Source organism: Lepus europaeus, chromosome 17 (assembly GCF_033115175.1).
Source record: "Lepus europaeus isolate LE1 chromosome 17, mLepTim1.pri, whole genome shotgun sequence".
In the NCBI taxonomy this organism is placed as follows: domain Eukaryota; kingdom Metazoa; phylum Chordata; class Mammalia; order Lagomorpha; family Leporidae; genus Lepus; species Lepus europaeus.
In genome coordinates, this window is record NC_084843.1 from 15,490,499 (window position 1) to 15,502,816 (window position 12,318).

Consider the following 12,318-nt stretch of genomic DNA (forward strand, 5'->3'; position numbering starts at 1 on the left):
TGTGAGACCCGTGGGGGCAGGAGGAGCCACTGGCAGGTTCCTGGAGGCAGCAGGTGGTGAAGGACTGTTTTCCAGATAACAGGATCATGGTAGTATTTATAGGGTGGTCAGTTTCAGGCAGGATGGAGCCAGGCCATCACCTTGGGTTACTTCATTGCAAATTGCAAAGAAGTCATAGCCGTGGAATGTTGATCTAAACAAAGACTGACGGATCCGCAGTGGAAAGCTGGAGCAGGTTCTGTGTCACCTTGAATATCTTTAGCAGCTGGTGATTAGTAAAGGGTGCTAGCTGGGGTGGGGGAGTGGTTACTTCCATCAGAGTCTTACTGTGCTCAGCACTAGTTCATTAGATGCATTAGTGAGTCATGGGAGCTAATCATGTGGAACGTTCTAGTAGGTAGGAAAGCAATTTCGTGATTGAACTCACCTCCCCACCCCCTCTTCCTCAACCGAGTGTCTGCGCTATCCGGTTGCAGAAATAACCAGAAAGACTCCTGGATTCATTGCCTCAGGCCCTTAAGGAGTAGGAGTCACCCAACCTTGGGAACAGAGAAGGTTCCAGATATGCTGCGTTGGCTGTAGCTTCTCAGTCATTTGGCAGTGAGAAGCCTTTCTGCTCTGGGACTTAGCCTGGACTTCATTTGTGGGCAAGTTGTTGTAACCTGCCTGGGTTTGTCTGAACATGGAGACCAGGCCCAAGCCCCTGGCACCCCCAGACCTGCTTGTCTGCCCCATCTCCATACCCACAGCTGCACAGTTTTGAAAGAGACACCAGAACCCGGGACAGAACAATGCGTCCTCATTTGCATGCACAGCCATCATGAATGTTTTATTTCAGACATGTCCCCATTTCTTTCCTCTTTGGCCTGTCTACTTTTTATTTCTTTCTAGAATATTTTAAAAACTAGCTTGTACTATTTTCTGTACAAAGAGAAAATTGAAAATTGAATGTCTTAATTCTTCATAGCTATGGGAAAATATTTCCGGAGTGCAAAAAAGAGGGGAAAAAAAAAGCTATTGGAAATTTTAGCTACTGCTTTTGCTAGAGAAGGAATTTATTACTCAACTCAGTAACAATCTTGGCCCAGACCACGGAGCTGTGTGGGCAAGCAGTGGGCACCTTTCCTAACTAGCCCTGCCCAGGACACCCATCCTTATAACTGAGGCAGCCTGAACCAAAGCTGTCTTTCCATCAAGACTGTTTGATGACCTCTGAGTCTTAGACATGCCACAGAGGCCACTGAGACCCAGCAAGTGGATTTTACTCGTATGAGATATTGCATAGCTTCTGAGGGGAGGGAGGCAGGGAAGGAGCAGAGCCCCACAATAAATAGCTCTTTGTACCAGCCTCCTCCCCTCTCCCCAAACCATTGAGAGCGCAGAGTAAGCGACCAGGCCGCCGCTGCCCAGGCGCTTGGCAGAGGATCACCAGATGTGCGCTTGTCTCTCTACAGTGTGTGGCTGTGACCTGGCTCAAGGGGGCTTCTTCATAAAAAACGGGGAGTACCTCTGCACCCTGGACTACCAGCGGATGTACGGGACGCGTTGCCATGGCTGCGGGGAGTTCGTGGAGGGCGAGGTGGTGACTGCCCTGGGCAAGACCTACCATCCCAACTGCTTTGCCTGTACGATCTGCAAGTAAGTGACTCTCTCCTAACCCTACGGCTTCTTCCAACAGAGAAATGCTGATTTCAGCTGCTCAAGCTTGGGGTCGTCTCCTTTTGTCTTGAGTAGCACTTAGTCTGATGTGTTCTTAGATCTATTTTTCTCCTGACTTACAGTAATTACATTGGGAGAGGTTAGACATGATGTCCTGTGTAGAGTAACATGGATGGTTTTAAGTGCTGGAAACCAGCTCTGAATGTAGCTGACTCTTGAAACATCCTGACCAACGAAAACATTGGGGAGAAATGGCACAATGGCCCTGGTTTTGGAAATAAAAGTTTATTGGGACACAGGCACACTCTTTGTTTGCAAACTGTCTGTGGCTGACTTGGAGCTATACCGGTAGAGTTGAGTAGCTGTGTCTAGGACCACATATATGGTTCACACAAAGCCTAAAAAAAAATGTTTACAATCTGATCTTTTCAGGGAAAGGTTTGCCAACTCCTGCTCTCAAGCTGCCTATCATCTGCCAAGATTAAATCTTGACTGCGCAAACTAACTTGATTAATGTGATGAGTCAGAGAGAAGGAAACTGTAAGGTGTGAGTGGGAGGATCTGCGGTCTCCATTGATATTGTGTGTTTAGAGCTACACCTTATAAAACAGAAGGTGGGTTTCTTCCAACAAGGAGACTCACCAGTAAGCCTTGGTCTCCTCCTGGTCAGTTCTAATTTGGCAACCCCATGCCTTCTTAAGAAGTACACTGCTTCACTGTGCCTGTCCATAAGCTATAGTTCAGAAGAGGTGTTTTGTTTTGTTTTTCAGTGTTTCAGATTTCAAAGCCAGAGAGATATAAACTCCAGAAGGTTCATCTTAATTTTGTGTAATTGATAATACCGATAAATAAATCACAATAAATGTGAAATGTATTAAAATGGTTTAAATAACTTTTAACAGCTATTAGCTCATTTCTTACTGTTTTAAAAATCATAATTAAAAATTTTATATTAATAAGCTGACCATTTTTCTTATTTAATGAAAGGCAAAGTTCCGTGCTGACGTCTCCCTTTTCGGGCCATGGCACACAGCCTAGTTGGGAGTCTATGGGCTGCCCCTAAGGAGACCGGCATCCTAGTCCTGCTTCCCAGGCTGAGTTGAGATGGCTGTGAGTGAGCTTTCCCAAGACAGTGGTCTCAGCTGTAAAGTGAGAGGCTTCGTACCACGTCAGTGATTTCCCAAACCTGGCTGGTCACTGGACTCTCCTGGTTGGAGTGGGGATGAGATCTCTTAAGATATTCATCTCTCACCTATTTTCTCTCCAAATCCACATGCTGATAATAGCTTCTAGAAGGTTCCCAAGTATGATGTTGGCCAGGTTGGAAGGCCCCAGTCCAGGTAAACTCTATGAGCCCTTCTCTCCTGACCCTGAGCATCATTGCCCTAAAGTTAACATAGTGATGGACACACGTTTACCCGCCGTAGCCCTGTCCCTGAACATTCGAGCCAGCAAAGAGGTGCTTGCTATTGCCACAGGTGGGTACCCTCATCCAAAATGCTTCGGACCAGAAGTATTTTGGATTTTGGAATATTCGCATATGCATAATGATATGTCTTAGGAATGAGACCAAATCTAAACACAGAATGTATGTCTCCTGTACACTTTATACACATACCCTTAAGATAGTTTTATGCAGTATTTTTAGGATACCTGTGTTTTGACTGCAACCCATCACATGAGATCAGATGTAGAATTTTCCACTTTGTAGCGTCATAACAATGCTCAAAATCTTTCAAATTTTGGAGCATTTTGGATTTTCAAATTAGGGATGCAAGCCTGTAGTTAGTGCTGCTTCTGAGTGACATAACCTGACCTGGATTAGGGGCTGCTTTTACAGTTTGCAAGTAACATTCATATAGAGTCGCATTTAACCCTCTTAGCAATGCCGTGAAGTCAGCCAGGGTCGACATTCCTATTTATGTGTGGTTCTGAGTCTCAGAGTTTAAGGGACTTTCCCAGGTTACCCTGGGAAGGTCACATTGGAACTTGGTTTTTCTGACTGTAACTCCAGGTTTCTCTCCATGAAGCACTCATGCAGGTCACAGAAGGAAGTAGGAGGGACTGAAAAGGGGCATTTACAAAATAACTCAAAGTTCAGAAGTCCAGCTGCAGGACTGGACTCTGGTTTGCCCCATAATGAATCACGTGGGATTGAGGGAAGTGAGGCCTGTAACCAGGAGAGGTCAGTGAGGCGCCCAGGTGCACAGTGGAAAGGAACACTAATGGTCAGGGTCACACAAGTGCCCAGTCAGAGTAGGAGTGAGCAGCTCGGTGCCTTGCTGGCCTACTCCAGTCCTGGCCCCGATCAGAGGCAAAAGACCCTGTTCTTGTTGCGTTTATGGACCTTTAACTCCCTCCTAGCCTGCTTACTGAACAGATTTGAGGTTTGTTCAGGTTTAATCGCTAAATGTGAAACAGTAGGCTCTCTGGCATCTCCCACAGTGTGGTCCTGAGTATTACAGACAGAGCAAGTCTGAGCTGATAGGTACTAGATAGGTACTATTTCCACCTGCCAGTGCTTCGTCTCCCTTGCTGGCAAATCCAGCCAAGGCACTCGGCCTCTCTGAGCCCTGTCTGTACCACAGAAAGTAACAGACAAGTGGAGAAGACCCCCACCTCTCCACAGGACTCCTAACATGTGGGGGTGTAAGAATGCAGTCTCCTTGAGGATAGCCACCAAGCACATTTGTGGAGTTGGCCTAAGTCTGAATATACCTGTGTTTGCTTTGTGTGTTAGGCTGCTGCAGGGTGGCTTACAGGGAGAAAGAAACTGGACATGACATCTGCTAGGAAGCTTGAACTTGATCTTAAGAAATTGCTTCTGAGTCCGATGTGTGAATTTGGGCCCGTGCGTTTTGCATTTTCTAATGGACAGCCCCACGCCTTGGAAAACTTGTGCTGGTGAAAGTTCCTGGCAGACGGACTAGTTGCAAATAAGCAGGCATGGAAATGGTTTGTCATATGTCTACTAATTAATGACTGATTTTTAAAGGCTGTCTCCCTGGTGAACTGGGAGGAGAAACCGGTACCCATACGTGCAGAAGGCAATAGCTTTGCAAAACATGCTATTATAGATAAGTGTGCAATAGGCAGGGGAATTGTCTTCTGGAAAGAAACTGTTACTAATTCTCAAGCACATAGTTACAGTCTGTCCTGTTTCTCATCGCTTGTAAGGGACTATACTTGCAGCACAGTGAGGCATTCATATGTCTGGGACAAAGTATAGCTAAGCAAGGTGATCACAGAGCTCCAGGCACGGTCCCAGGACGTGGGGAGGAGTTCACACTTAGTCTGTAACCAGTGCTCTTGGGGAGGAGCCCTAAGCTTCAGTTGGAACTCATGGCACTTAAGATGTGTCTTCATGAAGATTTTCCACTTGGAAATGTACACCCTGTGCACCCTGCTAGGTGATTTGTTGGAACATTCGCCACTAAAGACTGGAAGCAAATCATCCCATTTTACTGTCTGGATGCCCATAAAGCCAGTGCATTCTCTTTTCTTCGGAAAATGAGACACATTTATTTGTCTGGACTCTGTCCAGCTGGCTGGCTCAGTTATGTCTGCATTTCAGGCGTGTTGGCTGTTCTTCCTCCAAGAAATAAATTTGCATCAGAGGGCAGCAAGCAGAAGGAAGAAGGAAAAGGAATGAAATCATTGGAATAACCCTGAGGGCCATGTCTTTCTGTCTCCAGGCGTCCGTTCCCGCCCGGAGACCGAGTCACGTTCAATGGGAGAGACTGCCTTTGTCAACTCTGTGCACAGCCAATGTCATCCAGTCCGAAAGAAGCCACCTGCTCCAGCAGTAAGTGCCCCAGAGACCCATTGACATGAATATCTTTGTAGTTCAAAAGTAGCTCAGGCAGGTGCCTGCCTTTTTTGAGGAACCCTGCTAGCTGGGGCCAGGAGACATCCTGTTGGGGCATTTTCAGTTGTAAAGTGTGGTGTTTGGTGAAGCCGTCTCTAAAACCCAGGCAGTGCCATCAGCTCCATTATTTCAAAAAGACATGACGGAGTTGGCCATCAAACCTTCCGTTTTGACAGTGAGCGAAGGAAAGCACTAGAAATGTCCGTTTCTGGCCACGGAGGCCGAGATGTGGGAACACTTGGTGCTGATGTGATTGATACCTTTCTCCGTTAACATGGCTCCGTCCACCGCACCCAGGGTGCAAATGCAGTGATTTCTACTTACTCTTAAGTCACTTTTCCTTCACCCAGAACATTCCTGGTATTTAGTCATTTGATAGATGTTTTACAAAGCCCTGCAGTGTGTACTGTTCTTCACACTAGAGGTACACCTGGGAACAACACCTGGGAAGCTTGCTTTCTGGTGGGAGCAGGTGGATGATACATGCAAAGGTTAAAGTAGGAAGAAAATCAAACAGGGTAAGGGGGCCATGTTTATATGGGACAGTCAGAGAAGACCTCTGTCTATAGGTGACAGCTAATTTGAAGAAAGTCTGGAGAGCGAGCCCCACTATTACTAATTGTTATTACTCAGGATGAGTTCTCATCTGAATCCAGTCCTGGCTTCTGCTCTCTTTTTGTTCATTTAATACTCCTCGTTGTTTTGGTTTAAGAAATAGAAGTGGGATTTAAAAAAAATGATCAATATGTTTTTAATTTATTTGAAAGGCAGAGACACACAGACAGACCAGTATAACTTCCCCCAGAATAAAAACAGTGCCCAATCACACTGTTTCTTCTAACAAATAATATGAGGTAGGTCAGTTGACAATCTTTGAAGCCAGTGTGTTCTGAGCTGTGGTCACCAGGAAGGGAGCTCTACTTCTATCTCCTGCCAGGGGTGTTAAGATGCGGGCTAGGCATTTGCCTTGGTTTCTGTGAATTTTGCTAATCCTTGGGAGACCAGAAATAAATTCCCCTTAAGCTCCATGAGTCTTAATACATGAGCATGAGATAAGCCACTTCTGGTCCAGAGGAACCCTGTGTAATTTACAACAATGACTCCAAGTCTTCCCATGAAAGTGGAAGCCTAATACTTGTTAAAATAAATAAATAAGGGAATGTTTTGACCAAAGCATTTGCATAGAAATTGGATTTTGACCACTGGGAGGAAAGAATAAAATACACGTATTAGCGCCTCTTGTTCAACACACTTTAGCATGGGAATCCGTGAGACCTCCCGAGAAGTAACAGCAGCCTGGGTATATCAGCAGTGGAAAAGCAGACACCATCCTGGACCCCTAAGGTTGGGGTTTAAGTCCTTCATCATCCTTATGGCCCTGTCCTAAGCACAGGAGATGCAGTTAGCCCCAGGCTGTTAGGTAGGTGGCCTGCAGTGGGAGGAGTTACCCACTGTTTGGAGGGCTTGCTTTGAAAGTCCAATACCAGATACTTGGGAGGACTTTTCACTCTACTTATGAAAGAGAGGAAGGTGTGAGGCCCACCACAGGATGTAGCAGCTGTAGTAGAGGGTCACACCCATGAGGCCTTAAGAGTCTTGTAATAGTCCTTTATCCACCTGTCTGTTTTGATAGTTGGGGACACTGGTGCCCATGGGCACATTCAAGGTCATACAATCTCCGATGGTAGGGTAGGGTCAGATACAGGTCTTTTGACTCCCAGTTTTTTGCTCCCTTTTTGTTTGTATTGTTCTCTTCATTTGGTTTAAGGAGCAGAATAGAATTTTGTTTGAACTGTGATTGATATGTTATCTGTTAATTTATTCAAGAGGCACAGAGATAGAGAGATCCCATCTACTGGTCCATTCTCCAAATGCCTGCAACTGGGCTGAGTCTGGGAGCCAGGCACTCAGTTCAGGTCTCCCGCATGGGTCACAGGAACCCGATTCCCTGAGCCATCATGGCTGCCTCCCGGACTGTGCCTTAGCCAGAAGCTGGAGCCAGGAGCTGAACCCAGGTCCCCTGGTGAGGAGTGCAGGCGTCTTACCTGCCAGGCTAAATGCCTGCTCCAGAAATGGGATACTTTTAAAGACTTCTGGTCCTCTGAGGCCTAATATTTGGGAACATGTTTCCCAGTCATCATACTACTGAAATCATTTTTATGATTTTAATAAATTTTTGCTTTATCTATATTTTTCTATTTGTAGATAACATACTTGCATGTTTAAAAAAGAAATGAAAGTTCTAAGTGTAGAATGTAATCAAATGTAAATCTGTAGCTTTTTTTTTTTTTAAAGATTTATTTATTTATTTGAAAGTCAGAGTTACACAGAGAGAGAAGGAGAAGCAGAGAGAGAGAGAGGTCTTCCATCCACTGGTTCACTCCCCAACTGGCTGCAACAGCCGGAGCTGAGCCAATCCAAAACTTCCTCCAGGTCTCCCACATGGGTGCAGGAGTCCAAGGACCTGGGCCATCTTCCACTGCTTTCCCAGGCCATAGCAGAGAGCTGGATTGGAAGTGGAGCAGCCAGGTCTCGAACCGGCGCTCATATGGGATGCTGGCACTGCAGGCAGTGGCTTTACCTGCTAGACCACGGCGCCAGCCCCAATCTGTAGCATTTTAAATACTGTTATTGCTACAGGCAGATTGTTGAGCCAAGCCATATTTTCTCCTTAGCTTCCAGTGGATGAAATCCCATTTTATGCAATTGCTTCGGTCAGAACACTTTTATTTTTAACAAGTACTTGTCTATTGAGATAAGTACTCAAGTGGCATTTATGAGGCATATGAGTATCTGTAACAATGGCAGGGGAGAGGGGCAGCTTTTCTATATCAGATATGTAAGTGCAAAATACCCAAACTCGGCAGGCACACAAAACTAGAGCAGTAGGAATTTCTGGGAAGTTTCTGAAATGTATTGGCGCATAATTGGAAAACACTTGGTTGCTATTTGTAACTCTGCAAGAAATGCTGTAAACTTTGAAACTCTTCTGATGTTTTTAAATTCCTATTTAAAAAAAAATGACATTTCAAACTTGGAAATCTTCCTAAATAGAAGTAAAATATGACCCTATTTTACTGCAAAACTCTTGCTTGATGCTGTTCAAAGTCAGCAAAATATCTGAGAGAGCTGAGGTTCTAGAAGGAAGTTGCTTTTCTGACACAGTTTTATTTCACATTCTTTGGCTGCTTTCCCTTAAGACTGAATAGGAGGTGAAGACGGGCGAGAGGGAGAAAAGTATCCAGGAGAAGGGAGGGGGGCACTGAAAATTTCCACTGGTCTCAAATGAGTTTCCCCAGCAAAGATTCTGCATTTTGGTTTCAGCTGCCCAGTGGCCGCTCTGTGTTGCCTGATTTAGGAAGAGCTCCCATTGGCATCTGCTGCCTGGTGTTTGCTCCCACCTTATTATAATCCTTTGAACCTTGACCTCTATTTTATTTTCTTTATCTAACCACTCACACAGTACTTCCTGTGTGTCAGGCACTGTGTAGCTGGTGTGGAAATATCAACTCACTTAATCCTCATAGCAATCCTATGGGTTGGTACTAATACTGTCCCCTTCTCACAGAAGAAACCAAGGCCATAAAGGTGAAGTAATGTGCCCAGGGTCACCCAGACAGTAAGTAGTAAGTAAGAGTTGGGATCCCAACCCAGGCTGTGTGGCTCCAGAGGCCAATTTCCGTTCCCTGGTATTTATTGTCTGATGTAGGTATCACTCTGATTTTCAAAGACGGAAGGGCTGAGCCTTATAACAACGACCTGAGCTGTCTGCAGATTGTCCAGGTATCCTTGACTCCACGTGCCCCAGCTGCCTCGCTGGTAGCATCAAGGTTTGGTGAATGGAAACCGTCAGGAAGTTATTCAGGGAAGCAGACTCCTTCAGTAAAAGGTCATTGCTCAAATCATTAAAGCTGTTGCTGCGTCCAGTCTGATACAATTTCAGTCCAATCAGCTGTAAACCTGATATCAAACGGAAGTAGTAAAAGCTACCTCGTAGAGTTGCGATGAACATTAATAAACTGTGTACCCAGATGATTCATGCATTTTAAAACTATGTGCGTAAGACACTGTGCTCTACCAGAAGGCTCAGTACAAGGTGCCGAAGTTCAATTCCATTCCTTCCTGGTGCATTTTACCAGGAGCTGAACTGCTGGATTCCCCAGGGTTAAGGAACAGTGTGAGGGCAAGCCCGTGTATGGTAACCCGGAGCCTTGGAACTGGCTTTGCATTGTCACTGCTTGTCTCTTCCAGGCCCCTGAGCATGAGTGGGCTGCTGTCTGCATCACCCTTTGCATTGTCTGACTAGTGTCTGATCGTGTGTGGGCTCGGTGGAGTGACACGACAAACGCCCCCACACACATACATCCAAACCCATCTTCCTCTCTTTCCCTCCTATGTGTGGAGCATGTGTCACTGTTCCCACTGCGGTTGTCACTCCTGCAAGTATCAGGGCAAATGCCCCCGTGGGCTGAGTTTAATCCATTTCAGATGAAGAGTCACATGCAGGATTTCAGAGGGGAGGAAGGCAGGTTCCAGTATTTTACTTTTCTGTTTGGTGCAATTACTTTTCAGAGTTGCAAGATCGTTTTCTATTTCTGTTCTCTCTCAAAAGATCATTTGCAGAGGGGTAGGGACTATGCACTGAGGCACCTGCCAGCAGGTGCAGGGGTGAAGTCCTTATTGGCTTCTCACTGCTGGGGTCAGATCCTGGCTCTTCTATTCAATCCCCTTCTTTTACTCCACTCTTATTTTCTCCACCTGTGAAATGGGAGAATAAAAGGTACCTACCTTAGAGGATTAAATAAATATGAGGGTACTTCAAATGGCTTGTGGAAAAATAGAATTCAAATGTTTATTTTGGTACAAAAATATGTTTGAAGGCATGCATAGTTTTTTTTTTTTTTTTCTTTTTTCTGAGACACGTTTTCTGAGAATGATTTGAAGACCCCTCATTTTATAGTGCTGAGTGCTCAGAAAAGAATAACATGGGGGACTGTCCCCACTTTTGTGACTCATTTTTCTCACTTTGCTGTCAGTATAGCTGCCTTTATCTGCTCATTTGATGTTTTCCACCAGTGTAAAAGGACGCAACACCGGAGCACACCCACCCATGTCACCCATGAATTGCCGGAGTTTGACTCCTAGCGATGTGCTGTACGGCCAGGTCCCCGAAAGCAGATCCATTCCTTCTTCTATGGATACTTTCTTCCTGTGGCACACGTGGCAGCAGAGGCGTGGCAGGGCCCTGATGAAAACTAGGGGTTCTGGACAGGTTGCTGGCTGGTTCTAACCCCAGCTCTACCACTTACAGATGGTGCCTTGAGAACTGCGTCTCTCTCTGCCTCTATTTCTTTGCCTATAGATTGGGAAACAGTACTAGTTCTTTTTCTCTGTGTTCTTGCAGAGATAAGTAAATATAATATTTACTTAATATAAGTAAAGTACGAGAAGGTTCATGCCACGGGGTAAAAGCACATGCACATGTTGGCCATTCTTCTTCATTTTTTAAAAAATGATTTATTTATTTATTTGAAAGTCAAAACTACACAGAGAGAGAAGAGGCAGAGAAAAAGAGAGGTCTTCCACTCTGCTGGTTTACTCCCCAAATGGCTGCAATGGCCAGAGCTAGGCCCATCCGAAGCCAGGAGCTTTCTCTGGGTCTTCCCACGTGGGTACAGGGGCCCAAGGACTTGGGCCATCCTCCACTGCTTTCTCAGGCCATAGCAGAGAGCTGGATTGGAAGTGGAGCAGCTGGAACTTGAACCTGCGCCCATAATGATGCTGGCACTTCAGGCGGGAGCTTTACCAACTACGCCACAGCGCTGGCCCCGGTCATTCTTCTTTAAGGATGTTGTGAGAGTGGAGCTGGAGCCTAAACTATTCAGAATCAAGAAAGAAAGAAAGATGGGGGGGAGTGATGACTGAGGAAAGGTTACAGCATAATGATTAAGAATGTGGGCTCTGCCTCCCAAATGCCTAGCTTTGAATCCTCACCCTGCCTCTTCCTAGCCAGGTGCCATAGGTGGGTTGTCTGATGTTGCAGAGCCTTGGTGCCCTCACCTATATATTGGGAAGCAGCTACTCAGCGTTGTTAGGATTGAATGTGGTTCCTCATGGAGGGAACCTGAATGTGGAGACGACGCTTGGAGCAGCAGTGCAGAGGAAGCCCCACCCCCACCCCTTCCCCCACCCTGCCCAGAGCAAAGGCTTGTTGGTCTCTGTCCCGAGAGTGATGTTGGACACACAGAGGAGGGAAGCCAGGCATCGGAAGGTCTAGGGGAGCTTGACAATGTGGAGCTCTGGGGATGACCAGGTGCAAACAGAGCTCTGGGAAGGTTAGGGGGCTGTACAGAATGAATGACTTTGGGCCAGGGAGCAGGTGTGGGGAGACCATCGATTGTGGCTCCAGGTAATGGTGGTAAGAAAAGGTGAGGAAGGTGGGTGAGGACCATGTGAAATAAAGATACAGGATGCTGGTCATCCCATCGACAGCCGTCTCTTGGAGCACCTGCTGAATCCCTAGCACTATCCTAGGCGCCAGCTGAATTCTTCATTACACAGTTAGCTTGTCACGTTCCTATGATATATTTGTCAGAAATGTCTAAACCGGTTCATAGTCTGTTGCACTTTAAGTATTTGTACGTGTACTCACCACAACCAAGATAATGAACTTGGCGAGTCCAGTCTGAGGACCCTGCTGTCTCTCTCTCATCTACGGCAGAGCACATGAAGACCTAGATGAGCAGACTGGAATTGGATCAAAGCCTTCTCTTCTCTAAACAGGGCTAATT

General features: G+C 46.0%; 1 protein-coding gene across 1 annotated transcript in view; it reads left to right on the forward strand.

The window, feature by feature from the left end:
- Positions 1-12,318, forward strand: part of ABLIM1 (actin binding LIM protein 1) — a 171,455-nt gene that overhangs the window by 42,089 nt on the left and 117,048 nt on the right. The window contains exons 3-4 of the mRNA XM_062215055.1: positions 1,455-1,638; positions 5,355-5,464. Of these exons, the coding sequence (XP_062071039.1) occupies positions 1,455-1,638; positions 5,355-5,464 (294 nt within the window). The remainder of the gene's footprint in view (positions 1-1,454; positions 1,639-5,354; positions 5,465-12,318) is intronic.